The sequence below is a fragment of the Lissotriton helveticus genome, chromosome 5_1 (assembly GCF_964261635.1).
Source record: "Lissotriton helveticus chromosome 5_1, aLisHel1.1, whole genome shotgun sequence".
NCBI lineage: Eukaryota > Metazoa > Chordata > Amphibia > Caudata > Salamandridae > Lissotriton > Lissotriton helveticus.
In genome coordinates this window covers 1168131518-1168158670 of record NC_136065.1, presented here as the reverse complement: position 1 = coordinate 1168158670, position 27153 = coordinate 1168131518, and the positions used below count along the sequence as shown (strand labels likewise).

Genomic DNA, 27153 nt, shown 5'->3' with positions numbered 1-27153 from the left:
ACTCACCTATGATTCTGCTAGTTTTAACCATTGTGATGCTTTTAGATTTGTTGAGTATTCCATTACTTTAGTAAATTTCCTTTATTTTTATAATTGCATGAACGCAGTTTGAGTAGTTGGTAGACAGGCGCTATATATTGTTTGTTAACTACTGAATGGATGGTGAATAAAACAATCCACACTGCCTAGAGTGCCGTTCTTGTTCTCTGATATTGTACGAGGACAGGAATGGGATGTTTGTATATTTACTCCTTTTTCATAAAAACATGCATTTGGCTGGATGACCATTTATTGCTGCTTTTGAATGCGTTTTAAGCTGTGAGCGTGTTTTATTCTCCTGTATCTGCCTCCAACTCCACCGCAAATCTTCCCACACCACCCCACCAAGATAGAAGCCTTGAACTGCTCAACCTGTGCTACCACAACGTCAAGTGCTGAAGGAGTACTAAAATCAGTTGTACAGGATCTGTAGTAAATCAGGCCCCAGAACATTGGGAGTAACAAGCATTGGTATAGCCAAGGATCTCGGTTTTAAGACCTTATAAGTGTTTAGCCATGAAGCACATTATCCTGTGACAACAATCAGGGTAAGCACCAAGCTCATGACTTTAAAGCTTTTTTTACACTTTTAAGCCCTGAAGGCATCTCTCAACTCCTGTTCATTCTGTGTCACTTAAATGTGAATCGCTGCCACTAACCCACAAGTAACCATAGGGTTCTCAGATAGGCAACTTCTGTGTTTGTGTCCATTGCTCATTGGTATTTTGGCCACGTAATGAGAAGACTCCTTGGAAAAAAAGCATTTGTTGGGAATGATGAAAGAAAAATATTAATGGGGATGACCAAGATCACGGCGGTTAGATACAAACAAGAATCTGCAGGACTTAAAACAATGCTGTTATCGACTGAAACAATAGAAGGAATTTTTTTATTCGTTTAATCACCAGGAGTCAGATACGACTGACTGATAATATATGCTTAAAACTGGCAACACAACAAAACATCCACAAAACAAACATATCTTTTGCGGATAGTATACTATGGTTGGGAGCATTAGAATAGCACACTTTTTCCCTGTGTATATGTTTCAGCAACCAATTTTAAGTAGAGAATACACGCTTCAATGTAGTATGTAAATAAGCTGCCAAAGTCCATGATGAGAAGTATGCAAATATTTTGCAGTAGTAGTTACAGGCATGCCACATGTATTTCGAGTTTATTTTACAGAGCTCTATGGTATAAGGAAGGAAACAGGCATACGTTTACTGGTATCACTAAATCATGAAATCAATCTGGGGCCTCTAGGTGCCAAGCTGGTCATCAAAAGCTATACCCAAAAACCCTGATGGCAAGTGACCTCTACAATGAACAGAGGAAATTCGATTTCTTTTAACCAGAGGAAACATTTGGTAGATCACAACAAGCAACTTTTCTATGTTTTTGATAAATAACAGAAAATGTCTCCAATGGAGATGTTCTTTTTATGCACCCTACATTTCTATGAGAAACAGTGCCATCTTTCTGGGTGTGATAAAGAAACTAACAGTTTTATAAAACATCAAATTTGGACCGGTATAATACATTACACAAAAATAAGAACAAAAACACCATTTACGTCAGGATTTGTTTTCTTGAAGACACGCACGAACGAATTGAAAACATAACCGAAGCTGTACAATTTGTAAATGTAAAGGAAATAAGCAACATCATAGAGAGGGACGGGGAGGGGGCAATCAACAGTATGGGAGGGAGGGAAAGTAGCAGGTTACAAGAAATATCAGGGAGAGAGACTGAAGGGTAGGATAAGGCAAGCAACATCACAGAGTAGGACAGGAGGATGGGAATGGGCAAGCAACATCACGGAGAGGGATGGGAGAGTGGGAATGGGAATGGGCAAGCAACATCACAGAGAGGGATGGGAGGACTAGACGATGAGGTAAGAATTTACATTTTAGATAGTTCTTCAGGACTCATGTCTACAGTTACACGAACTGTAAGTTACACCACTTAAATACAGAGCGTTAAATGGGACTAGTGTTATAGAAGTGCTATATAGGAAACACTATTTAAAAGCAACATTAATGAAAGGAATGTGGATTGAGTCACAGTTTGATTCTGGGGTGAGGAAGGTTGAGTGAGATTTTGAGGCAGGTTGAACAGTAGTGTTTTCTGAGGGTTGAGTCGGAGCTGAAGTTGAATAGATATGCATTTTCAATAGTGCAATACTTCAAGTTTGCAATTGTAAGCACTGTAAACCACAGCTTTTATATACAGGGCATTGATGGACAAAAGAGCTGCAGGAAGCGCTTTCTAAAATAAGTTGATGAAAGGAAAGTGGCTATGGTGTGTGTTGCTGATTTCAGCATGACTATGGGGCCTTTTTAAAGCACTGAGTAGTAGCAGTGGCTGTTGTATGTGTGAAATGGCCTGTAGTGGATGTGTTCATCTGTGAAAGGTATAGCCCAGTCTTTACGGGGCCTATGGGAGGCTGTGAGCCTCACGCCAAGAAAGGGCTACCCAGGTCTCTGTGCATCTGATGAACAAACTAAGTAAACTGTGCTACTTAATTTACAAAAGAACAACATTTTACAGTTCCTAAAATGGCAGCAGTGAGGCCTGAAGTGCTATGTAAAATAGTAGCTGGTGGGAATGAGCTGAATTTCAGGTTGCATTGGCAAGTTTGAACAGATGGAGTATGTGTGTATATTTCAGATAGTGCTTCATGTCTCACTTGTGCCTTACTTAGCATGGTACACTACACCTGTTATTTACAGTGCTCGGAAGGGCTGCATGGAAAGTTATGTATGTTGATGGAAGTCCGATGGCTCAGGGTCCAATTAGTGATTCCCATCTGCTGTAAAAGAGACCCACTGTGAGTCAACCGGGTGCCTTTTGGCTAGTGGTGGGTTCACCCATAAAATGACTGGGGAGTGTGCAGTGGATGTAGTTAAGTCTTTGTGAGCTGATGTTCTTGGGGGCTTTCAGTCTGAAAAGTATTTCTATGCTTTTGGTGTTAGTAATAAAAACAGTGCTACCTTTGCAGTTTGTCAAGCAGTGGATGCATTTACTTATGAAATGTGCAATGCGCAGGGGAGTGTAGCATGGTCTTTATGGGGAATCTGGTGTCGTGGCTTCCACCAAGAATTGGTAAACTCAGCCTTTCATGCTGGCGAGAATAAAAAACAAGCAAACCAGTCACTGGGAATTTCTATGTGTAGCCCAGCAACAATACAGGGAGTAGAGAGGCTGTACCTGTTGAGGAGCCAATTCCTGGTTGCTTTCATCTACCGCAACATCACAATCTACGCATGAGCCTTAGGATCCGTTGATGACTCCGAAGTGCCCTGCAGAAGAAGCGAGGCCAATCCCCCACCTCGACTAGGACATGTTAAAGTCAAGCAAACTGGTTCCTGTTTGCTAACGCCAGCATCAATTATGTCATATTTGTATTTTTTACAGCTGGTGTTACGAGCCAGCCCCTCACTCTTGCTCTTTGCCGTGCTTGATCCAGTCTCCCAGCACAAAGGCTGAGAAGCTATTATAGTCTAACTGTAAAACAAGGCAACTTATTACATTAAGTGAATGCTTGCAGGTTAATTAAAGCCCCGGCCATGGTCAAAGAAGCAGTGCAGACTCGGTACACTCAAAGGAGTAGTGCTTCTGCCTTTTGTTGCCGACATTGTGCATTGGTCACAGTTAATGTGTGTTGCAGAGCGCAGCGCGTTGTGGAGCAGCAGACTAGAGTGAGCTCTCACAAATGAACATTCATCCGTTCTCTCCATGTGTATTTCAGTTGTAATCCACAGAAAACCTGCATTTATAAAGTCTAATATGGAAGGACTAGCGCATTGTCGCATGTACTTATGTGCGCATTCTGGAAATACGCTGGAAAAATTAAAGTGGTCTTGTTTGAAAGATGAAGCATGGCGGCCGCGAAGATAAGCCGCACTGATTAAGGCGAAGGAAACACGAACGCTTGCATGCAGTGCTCTTTCAGATTAAAAAAAAAGGCCCTGTGCCAGTAACTATAATGGGAGAAGTGCCATGCCACAAGTAATAGGGGTGATCCATGAGAAAGAACAAACAACGAAAAAGGTGGGACACAGAGCAAACATTACCCAATTAGAAGCAACGTTTTTTTAAAGGGCACTGACAAAAGCCAATCAAAAAATGGAGGCAGGCTGTAAACCCTTCCATGGTTGGGCCCAGTAACTCCTGCTAGCCCTCTGAAAGGGGTCATGAATAGAATATATATATATATATTTTTTAAATGGCCCTACTTTCGAAATATATTACATTATATTATGATTGGGATAATGTGTCACCATTACGTATTGAGAAATAACACAAGTGTAGCGCGGCGGGGCCTGGGGACATAGGCCGCAGCAGCGCTGTAATGATTACACGTGAGGCACTGGTTAGCTGCTGGCCGGAAGACCCCGAGCGGTCTACGGCCCCTTTATTTATCCCCTTGGGGCGTAGGATGCATGGGTGCAAAAAGATACATTTATCAGGAGAGGCCGGGAGGCTCTACATCCCTTCCTTCTTTTGGTCCTGCACATTCAGAAACTGTACAGTTCACGGAGAGGTATATACAAAGTCTTTCAAACGCTGGTTGGACACTGGATTCGGCCGGAGACCATACCTCTGGCTTCGGGAAGAAGGGGATGTTTCCACCCCAGCCGGGGTGCCCTCCATAGACGCTGCGCCGGTGTCCGGAGTCATCGGTCTTGCATTCTCCGCACTCCCTGAACTCGCTGCCCTTGGCGACTCTGACTCTGAGCTTCCTACTTCCGATGACCTCGCGCGGAGAGAAGACCAGCTGAGAGTCTTGGCACACTCCTGTCTCAGGACATACATCCATCCGTTCCCCTGGTCCTCTTGAAGCTGGACACGTTCCTCGTGACGGACTGTTGTTCTCTTCGGACGGTCACCATGGTGCCCTGGACGTTCACCACTTCCCATACCTCAGGCTCATAGGGCGTCCGGAACTTCCACCCGGGGTGTCGGTCTTTGATCACGACCCGGTCCCCCAATCTCAGCTGGGGTTCCTGAGACCTCCGGGCCTCACTTGCCTTCCGATTCGTGGTCTCCCTCCGTGCCTGGACAGCGGCATCATCTCTCTCCACGGGTACCCACGCCGGGCCACCCGGGATGCTATCTCGTGGAGCACGTTTGAACAGGAGATGAGCCGGGGCAGACTTGGTGGTGCTATGGGGATTCCGATGGTACGCGCCCAGGAATTCCTCTAAGGCCGTCTCAGGATCTTCGTCGCCATCCACAGAGATGCGCAGCGCCCGGTTAATGGTTCTCTTGAGCCTTTCTACTTCGCCGTTTGCCTGCGGCCACAGTGGGGTGATCTTTCGGTGCCATATCGCTCGGACCTCAAGGTACTCTTGAAACTCTCTCCCCTGAAAGGGGGTCCATTGTCGGACTTGACTTCTTCTGGTAACCTCATCATCGCGAATGCCCGATCCAAAACCCGCTTCATATGTGGAAACGCGGTGGAGGCCACCACCTTAACGATCGGAAACTTCAAGTAGGAATCGACTATTACCAGCATGTGTCGTCCATTGGGGAAACAACCGAAATCCACACTGAGGTGTGTGCTCGGTGAGCATGGGTGCCGGGGCAGGGTCTCCTCTTGTGATTGATCAGGCATGGCACTGCCTCACCATTTCCTCCACCATGGAGTCCATCGCCGGGAACCACACATTATCCCGTAGTCTGGCCTTGGTCTTAGCCATTCCTTGGTGGCCGACGTGAGCCAAAGCGATGATCCTCCTCTGGAGATTTTCGGGTATTACGATGAGATGCCCTCTCAAAATCACTCCTTCTGTTCCTACGCTCAACTCACTTCTCGCTTGCCATAGCTGCTGACGTGCATGACTAACCTCCAGCTATAGGGCCCGAGCCCCGTCCATGAAGTGAGCCCATCCATTGTTCTCCAGGGCTTCTCGAACTCGGGCAAGCGTTGGGTCTTCTCGAGTGGCGTGGCTGATTTCATTGAGTGTCATGGCTTTCGGACATGCGCCTTGCGACACTATGTGTATGAAAGTCTCTGTGTTGCAAACGTCCCCAGACGACGCAGATAGTGTTGAGGACTCCGGGTGACGGGACAAGTAGTCGGCAGGGTTGTGTGCCCCTGGACGGAACACCACCTTGAAGTTGTATCCTTGGAGCTGTACGGCCCAGCATTCAATTCTCGATGGGGCCAGTCTGGAGGAGCCCGCAAACAGCGGAAGCAACGGCTTGTGATCAGTCACAACGCTGAATTCTTAGCCACACAGATACAGATGGAAGTGCTGGCACGCCCACTTGATTGCCAACGCCTCCCTTTCGATTTGGGCGTATCTGGTCTCCGTGTTGGTAAGTGCCTTGCTGGCATAGGCCACTGGCTTCCACACATCAGGGCCGTGTTCCTGGAGAAGAACAGCGCCGAGGCCCACCGGGCTCGCGTCGACGACCAGTTCCATTCGGCGTTGAGGATGGAAGTATGCCATCCCCGTTTTGTCCAGCAGGCCCGCCTTGACATCCTTTGTTGGCCGCGGGTGTCCATTCCCACTTCCGATCATGTTGCGTGAGGGCGCGGAGCGGCTCAGATATGGCGGCCAGATTGGGGATGAAGCGCCCACAGTATGTAGCCATACCGAGAAAACTCATCACCTCTGTGGGGTTTTGTGGCGTGCTGGCGGTCCTGATCGCTTCGGCCTTCTTCTGGTCAACTACCAGCCCTTCCCGGGTGAATGTGTACCCAAAGAAGTCCACGCTCTCTTGGTAAAAGGAACACTTGGCCTTGTGCAAAGTCAAACCACAATCCGCCAGTCTCCGCAGCGTGGCGCGGAGGTGGGTATGATGTTCCTCAAGCGTGTTGGAGTAAACTAAGATGTCGTCGCTTAGATTAATTACACCTTGCAGCCCCGACAGCGTCTCCCAAATGGCGTTCTGAAAGACCTCAGCTGCCGAGGACACTCCGAAACTGAGCCTCTTATATCGGCGTAACCCCACATGCATTGAAAACGTGGTGATGTATCTACTTTCAGGGTCGAGCTCGAGCTGGTGGTACCCAGCGTTCAGGTCCAGTTTCGAAAACCATTTCACGCCGTTTAAGTCAGCCACAATATCGTCCATTGTAGGGGTGATGTGGCGCTCCCTTCTTACTACAGTGTTGGGTAACCTCATATCGACGCAGAGTCGAATAGCTCCTGGCTGCTTGGGCTTGGGCGCCACGACCAGCGGGGACACCACGGTGTGGGCCCCGATACCTTTTCGATTACTCCTAGTTCTTTGAGCTTCCTCAGCTCCTCCTCTACTTGCGGACGTAGGTTTAACGGTACGCGTCGATGCCTGAGGGCCACAGGCCGTACTGTCTGATCAATGTGCAGCTTGAACCTTTTGCCTTTCAGCTTCCCCAGTCCTTTGAAAAGCTCCAGGAACTCCACGAGCATTGCTTCTGCATGAGATTCGTGGACTTGGTTAGCGAAGAAAACGAGCCCCAGGTCTTCGGCAGTGTGACAACCCAGCAGAGTCCCCTTTTTGCCGTCAGTGATATGGAACCTCGCCTCCGTGGTGTAGTTGCCGCTGACAACCGTGGCCTGGATAACGCCCCTGAGAGGGAGCGGGTCCGTCCCTCCATAGGTGTAGATGCGGGCGGTAGACGGTGCCAGATGAGGTCGTGGTGACAGGCGGTCTTATTGATCGGAGTCCATGACATTGACCGAGGCACCGGTGTCGATGAGGGTTCGCACGTCCATACCGTCAATGGACACAGAGCACATGGGAGGTGGCCTCCAACGAGTTCCTGTTCAGCTGACATAAGAGACTACGAACACTTCTTCATCGTCTTCGTCTTCGTCTTCGTACATGGGGCGCCTTCTTGCGGTTGGTCGTCCGGTACGGGCGACGGGTCCACCAGCGATATTTGTTGGACCCTCTGAGACATGTTCCGCGGTCTTGACATCGTCAGTCGAAACCGCCCCCCACGGCATACTCAGGCATAGTGATTTTGTCTAACGCACCGAGAGCACGTCTTCCCCTTCGCCCCGCAGACGGCCGTCGCAGGGTGATCTTCACCGCAATACCCACACAGACCTCCCGGGCTTGCTTTCGGTGCTGGGCGTGACGTCTGTGGTGGCCTCTGGATGGCCTCTACCTTCTCTTCTTTGATGGCCGGGACCTTGGGTGCTTGCGACGGGACAACTGGTGCATGTAGGGCGGCCTCAATTTCCTCCGCCCTGGCGTCGGACAGCTCATGGGAGCGGGCAAGGACCAGGATTTCGTCCAGCAAGATTCCCGGTTGCCGGAGAATGAGTTTTCTCAACAGTTTCGATCGACAGCCAAGGATTATCCTATCACAGTTCTCTTCCCGCTGATCTGCGAAGGGGCACGTGCTGGCCAGCCCACGTAGGCGCGCGTAGAACATGTCGACTGATTCCGTCTCAGTTTGCCACGCCCTCCTGAATTTGAACTTTTCGAAATCGTGATTGCGTTGCAGGTCGAAGTGTCTGTTGAGGGCGGCCACCTCCGCATTGTAGTCATCTTCTCTCCCCGTGTTGGGGAGCGTCTCGAAGAGGTCATATATCTCGGCTCCGCCGTAGTAGATGAGGAGCGACCGTTTCACAGTGCCATCTGTCTCCCTTGTCCCCTTGAAGTAGTGGTTGAGTCGTCCGACCCAGGCCTTCCACCCGGGAGCCGCTATTTCAGGGTCTGAAACTTCGCTGAAAGGTGGGAGCGGTGCAACCGCGGTGTGAGTGTGCACCGGGGGTGGAGGATTTGTGGCGACCGCTGGGTTCCTTCCTCCGTCTCACTCATCTTGGGGTATCTGTGGCGGTGCAAGGACGTATGCCTTTCCCGCTGACGCGCTGTACTTGAGCGGGCGTCTCAGCACGTGGACTTGACCTGTCCTCTTCACAAACATCCCCAGGGGCGTAGCCTGCCCCTTCGGCCCCGTCCTCTCAAGATGTGCACAACGGGGACAGCGAGAATGTGCTGGCCGGCCTCCCACATGACGGGTGTCCTCTCCAGTCTCTTCCCCACCAACTCTCTGACGCATAGGCTGAGGTGGCTGCACACAGGAATTGCAGCAGGGGTTGGAGCTGCCAATCCTCGTTGGCTTCTACAGGTCAGACACCCTCGAGAAGAAATCTCTCTTTAAGGGGCAACACTTCCTCATGAGGGCTGCACTGCCGGTTTGGTGGGAGCAGTCTGCACTCCTGACAGTGTGGGGCACAGGCACTGGATGGGCAGCTTCGTACTTGGGGGCCTCTTCACTCGCCGTGTGAGAACAGCCGATTGACTTTACCCCGGGGCAGGCACTGGAGCGGGCGCGCGGAGGACACAGCGTGTGGGCAGGGTCAAGGTCACTCACCCTCGCAGGCGCCGCCTCGGCGAGAACCGCAAGCTGAACGTGCTCCCCAGCGGAGGGATACGTGTGGGCAGACTCGAGCCGGGCAGGGCAGGCCGCACCTCCCAGGCGCACACAGAGACCCGGGCGGGCTCTGCAGCGCGAACGGAGCACGCGCCTCACACCAGCAGGACAGGACACCAGTAATGCGGGTGGGCACCGCAGCTTAACCACACGCAGCAGGTGAGCTCACGCGTGGGCGATAACCGGCCTCGTCGCCCGTGTAGCGCGGTGGGGCCTTGGGACAAAGGCCGCAGCAGCGCTGTAATGATTACACGTGAGGCACTGGTTAGCTGCTGGCCGGAAGACCCAGAGCAGTCTACAGCCCCTTTATTTATCCCCTCGGGGCGAGCCCTCGTGTAGGGATGCATGGGTGCAAAAAGATACATTTATCAGGAGAGGCCGGGTGGCTCTCTACAACAAGCACGTTAAAAATATGAAAAAGCCCGTTACGTTGGTACTTTTCCCCGTTTGCATTTGTCCCTTTCTTGTCCCCGTCCCTGCCGCGCGACCCCCGCATTTGCATGCGTTACGTCAGATGGCGGTTCTCTTGCCATCGGACAGTCAGTTGACAGTTGATGAGGGCAGTTGCAGCTGCCCATGATTTGAGCTGGTGACCGGAGCGTTCTCTTTCCGGTGTGTCGTTTGACAGAGAATAAAGTTATAACATCAAGAGGATTCTGTCATTTTCTTAACAAATTTGGCGACGAGGGACGGCACACTGGTGAACCCACAACTTGAGGGAAATTTTTAAGGTGAATTGAAAAGGAACGCAACGGCATCGTGAAGTGTGTATACCTTACACTAATGATTATTGAGATAATGAAACAGCGCATCCTCCGTGAATCTCGGCAAGTTTAAAATATGAGTGAAGTTGATAAAGTGAGCCATGGACTATGAGCGTATTAATGAGTGACCGGTGAATTAATATTGAACTTTGGGCGTTCTCGAGGATATGAAATAGAACAGAAAAGTAAGACCCGAAGTTGATGAAAACTGGATTCTGCGCAAGTTCATGAGGTGAGCCCTGTAAGCTGAGTGGAGGAGATGTGAGCGGAGCAGGGAACGAAGTTAAATCTCTGACACCGCGTTTGAAATTTTGAAATTTGAAGTTGATATGAAACTGCGCTTTAAACGAGTGAAGCGTGTTTCTCCTCATAACTACAGAACTTATCATATACGGTGTCAAGGGGCCATTTTCAGTATAAAAGTCACCGCGTAGTGAAATTATTTAAAACGCGAGTGTTAAAAAATTGAAGTTAATAAGAAGACCCGTAGTATATGCACGCGGGAATCTGCGCAAGGCTTTTGTGATGAGCTGTGGATGCCGGGAGGAGGAGTAGTGATCAGAGCAGGGAACAAGATTATTTGTTTGAAACCGTGTTTGAAATTGATCGGAAGCAGCGCATTAAGCGTGTAATGCGTGTTCTCCTCAGAACTTCAACGTTCATTAAGGAGCAAACGTAATTACGTACTGGCGTCCAAGGAGCCATTTTGAGTTTGAAAGACACCATGTTGTGAAGAAATCAAAAGCATGGTTAATATTGAAAGAGAAATATAATCTAAAGGTGTCAGTAGTGTTTTTAAGGGAAATAAAAAAATAAGTCTGTTAACAGAACTAGAACTACGAGTTGATAATCCGAACTGCACTGCTATGTGCGTTGCATCTTTGCGCTGAGTGAAATTGTGTGAGAAGGAACAACTGAACTAAACGCATCATCTATAGCGTGTCACAGGGATAATTTTTTGGGGGGAGCAGATTCTACAGGAAGAGTACAAAGACTGTATCCTTTAAAGTAAACGACAAGGAAATAGTGGATTTTTTTTTTAACAAAACAGAAAGAAATAACTGTACTGTTAAAAAAATGTTTTTATATAAGTTGGAATTGATTGCAATATTAACATGGATAAAAATAATGTATAATTTACCGCCACCTGAACCATTTATGAAAGGAGATGGTACAACTATTGCAAAATGGGAAGAGTGGAAGGAATATTTTAACAATTATATATCCATATTTGACGAGGAGGAAGAACCATTAAACCAGAGGAAAAGGTAGAAATATTGTTATACAGTTTAGGAGCCGGTGAACAAAGAGTGTACTATAACATTGAAAAGAAAGTCAATAAGGGAGCAAACAGGAATGTATTTGAGGATGTTATGGATGATTTAGATGAACATTATCAGCAAGAAATGAATGTCAATGCACAAAGGAACAAAATTTACAGGGAAGATGGTGATAGCCAAATGGAAGTGAACAAAAGTGAAACTAAACCTGAGTGTACCATGGACATAGGTGGAGTAGAAATTGACGTTATCACTGATTCAGGGTCACATTGTACAGTGGTAAGCAAAAGTATATGGAAGAGTAAATTAGCAGTAATACTAGGGAATGAATTAGAAGAAGCCGACACGTCCCTGAAAACATACACAGGAGAAAACATTAACTTAATTGGATGTAGAGAGGTGAAATTGAGTTACATGAAGAGAAGTACATGGAGTAAAATGTATATTTCAGAAGAAGGGCTCTCTGTACTGGGGTGGGAAGAGCAAAAGAAATTAAAAATAACGCAAAATCGCAACGGTACAGAACCTTTGAGTAGACTGGCACTAAACAACAGTAGACAAATTACAAGGTTGGAGATGTTAAGTGAGAGAACACCACCATTTAAGGCCAATGTTGGATGGACAAGGGCTGCATGGAAAAATGAATGGATAAAAGAAGCAGCAATTGACAAATTCGAAAAAAACGAAAATACATTCTTGGGAAAAGATGTTGTGGATAATATAAGTAAAGAATTCAAGAAAAAGATCAGTGAAGAAGATGTTGTAGAAAAAAGTGAACTTGCCTATAAAGGAACATGTATGGTATCACAATCCACGGTGGTAGAGGAGGACTTTTGCAATTCTACCTGCCTCAAAGATGAGAAAGCGTGGCACTCTACTGCACTGGTTGAGTCCAAACCTATGACAAGAGAGAAATATGCTGATGACATTGACCTGGATGGGGAAGATGGTCAGAGTCTGGTTGAGTCCAAGTGTAACATGCAAGGAGAGTACTATGACTGGTTATATAGTGAAGTGTCCGAGAATGAAAGTAAGGAGGCACACAAACACGTACAATGTCCACACCCCAAAGTTCAATTAGGGAAGAACAGGGTGCTTATAGAATGCTGGAGAGAATATGAGTTCAGAGACACAGATGACTCAGCCACATTCTCATGCGGAACTCACTTGATGAAATTGGAAGAAGGACAAGTCTTTGATGAGGCATGTACTGAAGGAGTAGGATTTGTTGGAAAGAAAAGTACAAATGGCACTGGTACAGAGTACAACAAGAGAACTGACGTTAGACCTAACACTGATGGTGACAATGTGAGGGAAACCAGTTGTATGAGTAGGCGTAGACGCAGTGTAATATGGTCCAGGAAATATCCCAAGACAAAGGATTCTAAGGCTGTTGTCACTCACCTGGATGGAGAAGTTGGTACGAGTAATAGCAGACTGGAGCACAATAGCGAAACGGATTGCTGTGGCGGGTTGAACTATGAGGAATCAGATGAAGAGAATAAGAAGGCACACAACCGTACAATGCCCACACCATGTGGTAAACTTAGGAATTGACTAGATGCATACAGGATTTGCGGGTCAGCACAAGTTCAGTGGATCAGAAGACTCAGCGAATCCTCATGTGAAGTTCATTCATCCACGTTGGGAAATGAACAGAACTTAGTGTTGGCCTACATGAAACAAACTAACCTCGTTGACCGCAACACCATTGGTGAATTTGGAATTGGTGACAACTTGAGGTCTGTTTTTTGACTAAACGCAGATTATGACAATGAGAAAAGTAACCATTTACCCTTGCCTACATGGTCGCTTTGTGAACAGACTCATGTAGTACAATAATCGCGTGTGACAACTGTCACATGCCTTTTTCTTTTTTTTTCTTCCTTCTTTCCCTTCGGAAGGAGATGTGTTACGTTGGTACTTTTCCCCTTTTTGCATTTGACAGAGAATAAAGTTATAACATCAAGAGGATTCTGTCTTTTTCTTAACAAAGTCACACATCACCAAACTGAAAACTTCCCAGCTAAACCCACTCCAGGAAAAAATGTCAAACATCAGACTATCAGTACATAGAAAAGTTAGTAGCTAAGTTCCTATCTACGTCTGAAAAACGTAAAAGGTTGTATAGTATAATTACTTTATTAACACTAGGGAGGTTAGAGAACATAGGGTGTTTTCCTTTGAAACGTAATTTCATGACAGGAGTTAGAAAAGACGTCTAGTACATCTTTTATGTCCATAACAGGAAGTGACTATATACGGTCACACCCACTGCCCGTTAACCCACCTTCTGTGAATTCCGGTACCAGAAGCTCCTGGCGACGGCTGTCCGCCTCTGTTACGTACTGCAGGACTAGGTTGTTTCGATCTGCTGAAGCTGTTACTTCGAGAAGAGCGGCTTCCAAATCAGCCTGTCGGTAAAGCAGCGAAGAAGAAGTGACAGCGGCCGCCATCTTGGATCAGGAATGGAGACTAGGATTGCGCCTGCGCGCTTTATTATTATTCTCCCCTCTCTCGACAGTTCTTGTCTTTATTCAGTATTGACCGGAGGCAGTAGGCTTCGCTGATGTTGTCCCTGAAGTAGAGTTTATAACGGACTTTAACTGTAACATTTAATGCAAAATACTCTATATTCAAAAAGTAAAACATTTTGTTCACAGCCTTTTGCTACGGTCTCGTTAATTTCTTCCTAAAATTGATCTCTTGTATTTGAAAAACGAACGGCTGCTTTCCAACAATTTCTGAGCTCCTGTGCAAAATTAAAACTTTATGAATTGTTAATGCAGCAAAATACTACAAAGTTCGTAGACGTTGTTCGAAAAGATAAAGTGCGCGATTTTACTAGGGCATTTGTACATTTGAGCGTGGGTTGTTGCTCCCGGGAAGAGTGGAATTTGAATAAAAAGGTAAAGTACAGTGCTCTTCTCCGAGAAAAATACAATACCCTAAGGAGGAATGGTAGAACATAGTAGTGCTCGGCGTCACGTTTTGTTTTAGGTACCAAATGATTATTTAAACTGGGATTGGAAACGTGACATGCAATAGCTGTGTTTTTGCCTGTAAATGTATCTCCCATGTTAGGTTCCATAAGAGGTTTGATACCTTGGGTAATGTCCGCGCTTTATAAAAATGGACTAAAAAAGAGGTCTTTATATGTGGTAAATCAAAAGACTGACTATAGTTGAAAACAATGTTCGTACATTTTTTACCATGTTATAGTGCTCTGCTCATCCTTTGCATTGTCTAGCCCTGGCGGCCATTTTTCAGTATGTCTTTTACTAGCATGGACATACGGGTAATTTTTCATCAAGCCGTTTCTGATAATAAATGTATTGCAACCCCTCCTTAATGTTTACTTTCCGAAGCAAATCAACAATTTCGTTTAGTTTACTAATTACATTCGAATGTGTATTAATTACAGCTTGTATACAATTATACGATACCTTACACAATGCTACGCATATATTGATACCTCTCATGTGCACCTCTCCCGTGATGTATTAGCTTGCTTCCTATAATCACGACTTCCAAGTTTTGTCATATCCTTGGCTTCACCATCGTGGTCCCCTTTCTATGTCCGTGGCCGTAATTTCCCGGGCTCCCATTCAGAGGCTTGAAAGAGGACAGCATTTCCTTGTACGGGATCGGGGTAGGTTGGTGGGATTGCACATCCCAAAATATGAGACTATCGGCAATTTACAAAGTTCTATAACGCGCATGGGCTGATCATGTTCAGTGGCAGACACCAATCATTCTCAAGTGCCTATCTATGGAACCCCCAAATCCGTGGACGTTTACATAGAATAACAGTTTTACAGTAGATTGTGCCTGCTTGTTCATATATTTTACTGACTTTCATGAGTTTCCAGTAACTATCCGAATAGTCTAAACGTGGTCACATATTAGTGGGTATATAGTCAATGATGCCACTACAGATGTTGGGAAGCCCTGGACCTAGGTGAAGCACGTACAGTGCTGACTTCTCAGTTTTTGTGGTCTTTGTGAGATGTCAGAGGAGGGTCTTTTAGAAGATGGCATCTGGGACTACAAGTCTACCAGGAAACCCAAATCAAAGAGTCAAAATGCTGAAGAGACCGCACAGTCCTCGAAGACCACCAATATCGCAGAATGTGAAACAAGGAGAAGTGTCAGAAAGAACACAAAGATCGCAGTTACGCGGAAAAAAAATATGGATAAGGCGAAGAACAGCACACTGGAACAAAAGCAGCAGAGAATAACCGGTCTCACACCTGAAAAGAGCATTGATAAACCTGTCAATGATCATGTTGTGAGCACTCAAAATGCAAGAAGTCCAGCAAGGCAAACCGCAAAAAAGGAAAGTCCTCGAATCCCAAGGCCCGTTTATGAGGGGCACTGCCCCAATTGCCAGATGCCTTTCTCTGTTTTGTTAGTACAGACCCCTCGGTGGCATGTTGATGAATGTTTGGATGCTCCAGAGTGCGCAGAAAAGGGTAAGCCTTATCGAATTAAGCTGTACAACGGTTTATATGTAACAATTTTAAGTCTTACTATTTTTTGGGGGGGATTTTTAAAGCGTCTTATGTATTCAACTTCCTATTAAAATGCATAAAAGGATGCAATTTGGGGTTTGAACTTTGAATATGTGCTTTTGACATGCCAAAGAACACTGTTTCGCCCAACTTTAGGTAAAGCTTGGAAAATTTTAACACGGCAGTCCATCAAGCCAGATACACTCAATACTAAATCCTAATTTGAGAAGGCACACACCCTGCAACACCAGGAAGTTGATTTAAAGTAATGTATAGTTAAGAGGTCTAGGAATTTGGGTTATTGGTTGGGGGGAGGGGGGAGGGGGGATGAAACCCTATTTAAGCAGCAACACAATTCCTGTCAGGGTAAAGTCACAAGCAAACTCCAAATGAACCTAGTAGCTTGGCACAAAAGCAATCAGGTTTAACCTAGAGGCAATGTGTAAAGTATTTATTCAGCACTTCAAACAGTAATAAAGTGAAAAGACAACACAAGAAAACAGCCACGCCAATGTAGAACAAGCATTTGCAATGCAATAGGTCTCACATTTACAAGAGTTTGAGCTATTGGCATTGTAAATGACAATGCCTTTTATTTATGTGTTGTTTTTAAAATAGATAGATAAAAGGCATTGTAATTTATAATGCCAAAAGCTTAAAGTCTCGCAAATGTGAGCCCTATTGCATTGCAAATACATGCTATAAAAACTTTAAAAAGGTGTTTGGAGAGTGCATTCCCTCAGGACAAAGCTATTTGAAGAAATAGTGCTCGGAGGCTTTATTTAAAGCCTACCAAGTAACAATACACTTAACAGGGGGTGTCTCCATAGGAGGTTACAAAAGAGATAAGGAGGGACTACTAAGCCTTTTGCCCAATGAACAGCCACAGTTTACAATAAGTAGTGACACAAGTCAATGAAAAATATAGGCGTAGAGCGGGCGGAGCTTCAAGTCCCTACATCAGTACAGCTTGCCTCCCAGAGCAGCACATGCACTGCCCAGACTTGACCTAATAAAAGAGTAAAATTTGATAAATTAAAACCAAAACTAAACATAGTACCTAGAAGCACAGAGCGCCAACTGGGGATAGCTGGTCATGCCGGTCTGGGACAAACTCACAAGTTCAGGACGACCTTGATAGAGCTCGGGCCGGATACTGGGACCAAGTTAGGCCAGCTGAATAAAAGTACCTTAAATCATATTTGTGGAGTGCTGTGAGATACCACTCAGAGGATGCATCACACAGCGGAGGTTCTGATGGGCTGCGATACGAGGTCCTGTGTCGAGAATGTGTTGCGCAACAGCAGTTCCGAGGAGCTGCGGGGCTTCAATGTGAGCTCATGCGTTTAGACATTACGCAACACCAGTTCCAAAGAGCTATGTGGTCTCGTGTCAGAGATGCTGTTTACGCAGCAGCAGTTCCATGGCGGAGCTCCGAGGCACTGCATTGTGCTGTGTCAGTTCTGCTTGGACCACAGCTGGGCTGGCAGATCACTTTTAGGCACATTTCTAAGGATCCAGGAATGGGGTCCACCACTTTGGAGCAGACTCACCGCAGACATTGTTCAGGTGCTGGGTTCAGGGTGGATGGAGTATTTGTGTACCTGAGGCTCTGATCAGGAGGCCAGCCAACAAGCCCTTCGAGTCATTCTGATGGTCCTGGGTTCAAGATGCAGGTGCAGTCTTTTTCACTTGGGCAGCAGAGCAGTACTTTAGCAGTACTTCTTGCAGCGTTGCAGTCCTGAGTCTTCCAGAGGTGTACTGAAGTTAGGTCTGAGGGTCCTTTATTTGTACCTGGTGCCCAATTTGAAGTAATAGAAGCTTCTAGAGGATTCCACCCAAGAGATGGTTGGAATTTTCTGCTTCCCTGCTTTGGCCCCAGCTTGTCTAGGGTCACAAAAAACTAGTGTCAACACCATTTGTGAGTGTGCTCAGGCTTTGTGTTATGCAAGAATGGTAGCTGACAGACATGCCCCCCCCCCTCATCAAGTTAGAGATGGCCCATGAGTACTGCAGACCCACTAGTAGCATTTCATTTATAGTCCCTGGGTACATGTAGTACCACTTTACTAGGGACGTACAAGTAAAGTCAATGTGGCAATTAGGTTTAAGCCAATGACACCATGTTTAAAGGAGAGAACACAAGCATTTTAGCAGTGGTAAATTGTGCAGAGTCCTAAAAGCCAACAAAAACTGAATTAGAAGCCAGGATAGTTTAAAGCAAATAGTTTTGGGGATGACCCTGCAGAGAGGGCCAAGACCAACTCAACCCCCTTTAGCCAAAAGCCAAGGTAGAATAATCAGTACCTTAATGGGCTTTCTTGCTTAGGCGGTGGCACACATACGACTGCCCTGTTATGTCATTTCTTTGCCTCATAATTCAGTTGGAATCCTCTATCTACACTCTTCCTGAGCAACTGGACTGATCCATGGGTAACCCTTCTCCTTATCTGTGGACCCCTTCTGTGAAGCACCTAATTTTAATTTACTTACAGAGACATACCAGTAGGCAAACCGTGCCAACAAGGTCATGGGGCCCATTCCACAATCCAAAGAAAATCTGCTCATAAGGACAGCAACCTACAGAGGCCAATGACAGCTGTCGGTGTCAAGAGCCAGACCCCGGACCATCCATTGCCAGATGTGAGCTCCATGCGGAGACATTGGGTAGGCCTCTCTTCCAGCCTTGGGGCCGGCGAGTAGTTCTCTATTGGCTCCTGACGGTTCTCTGACCTCTGCAGTTTCTCAGAGTGTTGGGCAACAGCCCTGGATGTTAGGCACCCTACTCCCATCAGTTCAAGGGTGGCATCCTGAGACTGTTTTTTCAGCCCAGGGTCTCTTCCCTGAGGCTGAGCAGGGACAGGGGTGAGTCCTCTCACACTCTGCCCCTCAATCTGGGCTCCCGTACCTTACACTTGGGAGTGGTAACCCCAGAAAATGGAACTGTCATGGGGCCCTTGGCGGCAGCCCCTCTCAGCTCTCCTGATACCCGGGGCAACTTATTCTCCAGAATGCATTCTATGGAGATTTGGAGGCTAACTTTGACCATCTTCTGAGTCGCCGTCTCACCCCACTCCAGGGATACCAGGGACCCCACTCCAGGGATACCAGGGCCATGGGCGGAAAAAGTCCTGCCCCTGGGCCTGGGTTATCCTACACACCTGGTTGTGTGCTGTTCTGGAGAACCAGCCTTTCCACTACCCTGGAGAGGCGAGCCCTGCCATCCCTTGTGGCAGTGACAGTGATCCCATCCTCCTGCACCTGGTGGAAGTACTGACCTCCAACCTCAGGGATCACAAGCACCCCCTCTGAGTATATCTCCCAGCTAAGAGATAATGGCATGGTCTACCTCCTGCACTGGGGACTACTTGCTCCTAAGGCCACATTGGCCACTGCTGTAGAGTTCCCAGTAGTGAGTAGTTTATTTGGACTGACAGACTCCCCCCACCTAGGTACTAACTCAGAACAGTCAAAGCACTGGGGGCTGACAATGAGGCACCCTGGCCCACCTCCCACCAGAACCTCCTCCCTGTTTTTCAGAAAGAGCATGGGAACCCTTTCCGCTCCCCTTATTCTGGAACTTGTTTGTGTCTTCCTTGACCGCCCCATAACTCTGCTGGGGGAACCACCTGTACCACCCTTCTAAGGGTCACTCCCAGGTACCTTCTTTCTTGTGGACTCTGGTGCTCAGCCAGAGGTCTGCCTCATTAGCAAGCTCCCTGAGGCCAGTATGCTTACTATCGCCCAGGTGTTTGTGCAGCTCTGGAAAGAATGAACATGTGCCCTCCTGCCATCAAATTGTATAGCCCTTGGTAATCTTTAACTTTACTACCCTTCACCCAACCATCCAGTGCCTTGCAAAAGGAATCCACACAGTCCTCCCAGGATTGATGGGGCAGCTTTTGGCTGTCGCTAAACTTCTGCATATACTCTTCTGTGTTGAGCACATATTTCCTGATAAGGGTGTCCTTCTATGGGGGGTGGGGGAGATACCTCATCCACTTCTGCAGGGTGTCCCTCCCTTCACTAGGCATGGGCCTTCAGAGACTGCCCACCACAATCCTTCTCAGGGACCATATTCATCTCCAGCGCAAGCTCACAGACCTCAAACCACTTGTTGATGTCATCTCCCACAACAAGGTTAGGCACCAGATCCATTGGACTGTGGACCCCCCTGTCTCCAGAGGGCACTGCGGGTAAGCTGCCACCATTATTGCTGGACTCGGCCTGCCGGGCTCTGATGTCCTGCTCTCTGAGGCTTCTTTTATGAGCCAGTCGCTTCTAAGCAAGTTTTTCGTCCATGGCCAGTTTCTTTTCAGCTAAGGCTGTCTCACCCTTTCTCTCCTCTATCTCCAACTTAAGCTTGACCATCTGCAGCTTGAGCGCTGGGGACAGGCCATTGGAAGTTATATTGTTCCTTGTCCTGGGAGGGGGCACCACTCTGTGGGCATGTTGTCCCCTCATTTCAGGTGCTGCGACTCAAGACCTATGTCCAGGCCCATTCACATTCCCCCATCATCCTGGTCCTCTGCAGTTTCCAGTAATTGGTGAGCCTCTGCCCAGGCCCTCAAGCCTTCTGGAGTTCCAGTTTCCTGGTATTCCTCTTAGCTGGACGTCCCCTTTCCTTACTGAACTACTTGAACTCAACCACAGTGTAGTGCTCCAGGCTGGGGAGTTCAAAGTCCATTCTTGCAGGTGTAGACAAAGACAGTCTGGTAGAATGAGGGTAAATTAGAAAATAGTAAATCAAGGAGAATTGAAAAAAAACCTTCAATGGTATTACATTCTTTATTTGGGATTTGTAGTGTAACACAGAATCACTATATAGCACTGCATAAACACAAGTCCTAATCTCACCGATGTACACCAACTTAGGAAAATGGGTTACTGTTTGAGGGGGGTGAAATCCTAATTAAGCAGCAACCTCAATTCCTGTGAGAGTGAAGTCACAAGTAAACCCCAAATTAACCTGTGCTTAACCAGGTTGCTTGGCCCACAAACAATATAGAGTCAAAGGTGCCAGCAAGGGACTTTGTTTAGACTAATTACTTTTCAGCTTAAGATTCTATATTAGAATAATCATTAAATCTTATCTGATTAGTCAGAAACTGCAGCAATTTAACTTTGTAATAAATATACAGAGCACAGCATTTGACCAACTTAAATGTGTAAATACTGGAAATTAGAGATGAAGAAGACACGGAGTAGTAAATCTTTTGATAACAAATTACTTTAGTTTTTATACTGCTTATGCAAGTCAAATGGGTACAAATCAACAATTACTGGCGGGTACACAGCACTAGACAAATTAAATAAGAAATTGTGAAATCAAACTATAATTTATTTGCAGAAACAAGTCCAATCCTATATCAAACAAGAGATGACAACTCATTCTTCATAATAAGACAGTCATCAATGTAAATTAATCAAGAATCAGGAGAAGGACTGTGTGGTTGACGTCTCGCTCTTTAGTAGAATAAATCCTTAAGACCTTCTTCAGGACAGAAAAATTGATAAACAGTTGTGACCCTTCCCAAGAAAGTCCAAATGAGACTTTATAGGTCTCCACCTGTGGCGGTAGATTTCTGTGGAGGTCTTTGATTTTCTGTATTACTTTTGTAAAGCTATTGGACAGCTGCTCGTGCAACGGTCACAATATATATATATGGCACAGTCCTTGTAATTCTTCAAGTTTTGAACGGGCAATTTCCGCATTGAATGTCGGTCTTGACAGAGGGCAGCATCCAGAATGACCTTCACAACTTCAGGCTTAACTAAGAGGCAATATGTAAAGTATTATTTATTTATTTATTTCTTTATTTCGGCCAACGGCCATAAAAGACACACATAAATACATTCTTTAACTCATACATTTAGAACATAATACATGTGTAAGATCAATTAAAACAATAATTACAGTAATAAGGTGTAAAGTTAATTCTCACCAATTAAATCAAGGACATAGTTCATTCAGCAGGCAAATACAGTTTTAACAGCAGAATTCACTATTTAAAATCTATCCATCTTCAAAGTACCTGTCCCATTTTCTTTCGGACAATAAAAACTGAATGAAAAAACCTACTGATACTGAATACGATAAACTGTGCAGTATTAGTTTTTAGGATCCTGTATGCTATATAACAAGATCTAGTGCCTAAAAGAGCACACATTGGTTTGAGCCATTTTTTTCGAGCTTTCTGGTATGCTTTGCATATGAATAACATATGCACCTCATTCTCCTTACATATATCTGAGCACATAGGGCATCTCTCACTTATATTATTTGGACAATCCAGTTTTTTATTTGTCCAACGCTCAGTATTAGATTTCAGCATGAGGTTCCCATACCTGAACTTCAGGAAGAGAGTCTTAGCAAGGGGAGGCTCTATTTCGTCCAAAAACGATTCAAAACATGGTTCAGTTTTAAAGGTTAAAAAATGATTGGTTAGGGTGCCGGTTCTACTATCATGAATATATCTGTCATTCATGAAACACCAGTATGCTCTTTTTACTGTATTTTTGGCAAGAGCTGGTAAATTCTCTGGGTTTTCCCAGAAGGAACTCAACCCCAGATTGTTAAACCATTTTTTAACATGCCCGAACCACCGAATGGAATTGAAGGAGTCCAGATTCAATACTTCTTGGAGACCATTTCTGTAATCTACCAGTTCCGGAGTGGACCAAATCCTAATCCAGAACATTAACGGTCTTATAATAGCTAGGTGGTCGGTTCGTTTAAAGTTCAAATCGAGATGAAGAGGTATTAAAGGTGTGCTGGTTGGGACCTTTACAATCAATCTCATAAATTTGTTATCGAGCCCTTGGAAACTCTCCCTGGCCCAAGGACCCCATATCTCAGCCCCATATAAAGCTGCGGATTGAATTTTAAATTTAAAAAGTTCAAGTACGGGAGTTACACTTTTACTTGTACTAGCATTCAATCTACAAATTATAGGTTTTGCATTATGGGCATATGACACCTTACTTTTTTCGATTTGCGCTTTCCATGTCAACTTTGAATCAAGTACCACCCCCAAATAAGTAAAATTCTCTACAGTACCTAAAGTTTCCCCATTCAGGGTCAGGTTCCCTCTATCCGGTCTAATAGGATTTAAAGCCATACATTTTGTTTTGTCAATATTTATTTCTAGCCCTTTAGTCTCACAGTAACTGCTGAAGGAGTTTAAGAGTGCCTGGAGGCCCTTCTTGGTTTGGGATATTAAGATGGTATCATCCGCGAAGAGCAACGCAGGCACTCTCTCTCCATTCAGTTGTGGTGAATCGTTATTGCAAGTATTGAGATAATCAGGCACATCATTAACAAAAATAGAAAATAGAGTTGGGGCCAGGACGCATCCCTGTCGGACACCACGCTTGATCGGGATATCACGCGTCAGTTCACCTTTCGGACCCCATCTAATATTTGCGTGATTTCTAGCATGCAATTCAATAATGTGGACCAAAAGGCTGTCTGGCAGACCGGCTATGTTTAATGATCTCCATAGCAGATTGCGAGGAACAAGGTCGAATGCCGCCCTCAAATCGATAAAGGCTACATACAGGTGTCCTTTCCGAATGTAAACATACTTCCAAATCAGACAACAAAATCTAAAGACCTGGTCTATCGTGCTGGTCTTAGACCTGAAGCCTGCCTGAAATTTGGAAAGTATGGCCGAGTCCTCCAACCAGTCATTTATCCTGAAAAGCAGATGCTTGGCATAAAGTTTTTGCAGAGTGTCCATTAAACTAATAGGTCTGTAATTAGAGGGAACAGACCTTATTCCCTTTTTAAAAATGGGAACAACTTCTGCTGCACGCCAACTATCAGGAAAACTACAATTAATGGACAGAGCATTAAACAAACGATTAATATAGGGTGCCCAAACTTCAGGTACATGTTTATAGAGGTCACCCGATATTTTGTCTGGCCCAGGGGCTTTGTTATGTTTAAGTTCATTGATTGCCCTATATGTTTCTTCCAAAGTAAAATCAAGACACACAGGTAGTGGTAGTGGACATGGGAGCTCCTCTTCCTTACCGTCATCATATGGTTTATACAAATTGGAAAAGTGCATCACCCATGTCATTTCATCAATGAACGAGTCCCTCACAGGTCTACCGGCATGGCCCCCATTTGCAACCAACCTCCAAAAGCCAACATTATCATTAAGTTTTGCAGCAGACAACATATCAGCCCAAATTGACTCTTCCCATGTTTTCTGTGCTACCCTTTGGACTCGCTTGTACTCCTCCCTAGCGAGTCTAACATCATCTTGGGTTTTGTTTTTAATCGCATAAAGGAGGTTCCTCTTAGCCAATTTACAAGCATGGTCATACCAAAGTTTCCCATGGCATCCCACGCGTACATTTTGCTGATTCATCTTGGGCAGTTTGGACATATGAACTCTCAATTCATCAAAGAAACCTTTGTGTAACTCAACAAAATGATCACAGTTATCAGTAGATAAAGATTGACCTACTAGAGGTGAAAAAGTGCTGTTAAACAATGAATAAACTGCAGCCAAGGTCTTACCCTCCCTTAAAAGATGTGGCCATTTTAAAGCACGTCTGTTGTTATTAATTATGTGTGCCTGCTCACATTGGACATCAGTAACCACCTCACATGTTGCCAGGTCGTAAGTGTCTCTAATTATGTGCGGATCAATAAAAAGTTCCAGGGGAAAGTGATCACTCTCTACCCTCGATGATACTTTAAAATCAATCATAAAATGCCAAATAGTCAAGGAAACAAGAATAAAATCTAATCTACTGTTCGATTTCCCAAAGGTAGGTTGTTTTATAAAATCTGACGAAAGGCGACCATTGCACGCTCTGAGGCCATGATCAACTGTTAGCCTCAATAATTGAACCGCCAGAGTGCTACACGGGACATAATTCACGGTGTCAAGCTGGGGGATGTTATATGCTTGGTCTTCTTCTTGAAGAACATCGGAAATCCCAAGGATCGGTTCAAAGTTGCAATTTAGATCGCCCCCTAATATTACAGGGATTTCTCCCACCACCCTCTTTAAAAAGGTATCCAGAATTTCCAAGATGGGCGAAGCTTTGGAATACCCTATCGGTCTATTATAAACATTAATAATGTAGTATTCACCCCCTTCAGTTGATGTAATTTTTAAGGCCAGAATGTCGGGGGTTCCTGTATCTATGACATCAACTCTTATGGCTAAAGTAATTTTAAGCCATATGATCAATCCCCCGCATGGCCTTCCCCTAGCGGACTGAGTGGCCTTAATGCCAAAAGTTTTGTATCCCATCCTGTGTGGAATATCCAGTGCCCAAGTTTCTTGCAATAGGCAAAAGTCGCTGGTGTCGACATAATCTGCCCATTCTGGGTCTCTCAGATTTTTGCCTACTCCAGCGATATTCCATGACAGGAAAAACAAATGTGGGGTTGACTCTGTACCGGGGGGATCAGATTCAACATTAGGAACCGATGGTACCAAGGGGGGGGCTACACTATCTTGCTGTGGATCGTCTAACCTTAATTCTGCGTCCAAAATCAGTACCCTGGATAAAGAACTAGTCTTATCAACTGTACATTCCTCAACATTATCAGTTTGTGCTAGTGTCGGAGTTGAATAGCTTTCCATATGTCCATGATTGGAGTCGGTCATTATAGAAGGACTTACAAGAGGCCCTGCCATAAAAGTTGCAGAGACCATTAGTTCTACATTGGGCGTTGGATGCCTTATAAGTCAGTCTACCTCCTCAAGGCTACCAAACCTATTCTGGGTGGGTAGGCCATTCCAGCACATAAAGGAATCTTGGTAATTAGAGGAGTAAGTCCTCCAAGGATGACGCTGTACCAGTGACCATCCATCATTCAAAGGTTTTTTAGGGGGTGGGGGGTAGAAAAAGGACAAGAGTCTAGGGATAACATAAGAACCTTCCCCGTTGGGACAGGAACATATATAGCGTGCTGTATGTGGGTCCTCAAAGGTCACCACTACACAATCTCCAACCACAGATTTCTTTGTAGGGCCCACCCAAGGAACACGTCGAACCATCAGCACCCTGCTTTTTCTTCCGTTAGGAATTGCACGGTTCATATTGAGCCAGTGCATTGTCTTGTTCCTCAGGGACCAATGGTTCTCGTGGTGGTCATTTTCAAGCTCAGAAACACCCGTCAAAACAACCACATAGTCATTAGCCTCTGGGGGGAGATCAATATAACCCCCTCTAAAATTGTTCTTTACAGAGGTACCCCGGGAGTGCTGTTGACGAGAGTCTGTGGGCCGTGGTTTTGAAGAAGGGACTACATTAGAATTTGTAGTGGGTATAATACAAGAAGACCGGGGGGGGGACAGCAGGTTTAGATGCAACAGTTTGATTCACACCCACTGTACGTGGTTTCGGAACTGGACGTTCCAGTGGTGTTACAGGTAGAGGAATAGAAGAGGACACCTGTGAGATCGAATCCTCGACCCCAATGCCCTGATTTTCTAGGCTTCTCAAGCCAAGAGTAGCCAAGGCTATAATACTTTTCTCCATCTCCAACAGACTGTTTTCGATGGATGAGAGTCTATGAGCAAGAGGGGAGAGTAGTTTCTTAAGTGTTTCCCAAACTATGCCTATGAATTCCCCGTCCTTCCCTTCCTTGTCTTCCTGGCCCTCAGCAATTAGGCCCCCCTCTTGGGGTATATTAATGGTTTGGACGGGTTCTGACATCCCCTTAGCACCTTCTAGTTGTATCTGTTCATTAGGAATAATCCCTCCAATTGTTTTTGGACTTTGTATAGGGGGCAATTTTGGTTTCTGTCCGGCTCTTGCCCTTTTCCCATAGTAGGTATACCGGGGGATCTTTTTCCTCTGCGGGAAAGTACCCAAATTTAGATTAGTTCTGGATGAGTTAAAAATTACGGGGTCAGGGAAATTAGAGCTAATGACCTGCGTATCAGCAAGGGGTTTTACAGATGCTGGAATCGAAAAATTAAAAGAAACATTTTTCACAGGAGACGATACAGATGAAATAATATCACCGGCATCTTCAGTTAGCTCTACAGCCTGTGGAGCAAGCTGTAGAGTTGGAACCTGGTGGACCTCTGCCTGCAAAACTAGTGACTTAGAAATGGCAGGTCGCTCCGGGGTAACAGCAGTGGCGATAGACCCCAGAGAAGATTTTTTTGAGGTAGTAATTACCTCCG

At 45.6% G+C, this 27153-nt stretch overlaps 2 protein-coding genes across 2 annotated transcripts in view; one reads left to right on the top strand and one right to left on the bottom strand.

Annotated features, from left to right (window-relative positions):
* NHLRC2 (NHL repeat containing 2) overlaps window positions 1–14066 on the bottom strand; it is a 927811-nt gene extending 913745 nt beyond the window's left edge. Inside the window, exon 1 of the mRNA XM_078643860.1 lies at window positions 13762–14066. Coding sequence (XP_078499986.1) covers window positions 13762–13927 — 166 coding nt within the window. The 5' untranslated portion in view covers window positions 13928–14066. The remainder of the gene's footprint in view (window positions 1–13761) is intronic.
* A 993-nt stretch (window positions 14067–15059) lies between these two features.
* Window positions 15060–27153, top strand: part of DCLRE1A (DNA cross-link repair 1A) — a 133188-nt gene continuing 121094 nt past the window's right edge. Inside the window, exon 1 of the mRNA XM_078643859.1 lies at window positions 15060–15946. Coding sequence (XP_078499985.1) covers window positions 15481–15946 — 466 coding nt within the window. The 5' untranslated portion in view covers window positions 15060–15480. The remainder of the gene's footprint in view (window positions 15947–27153) is intronic.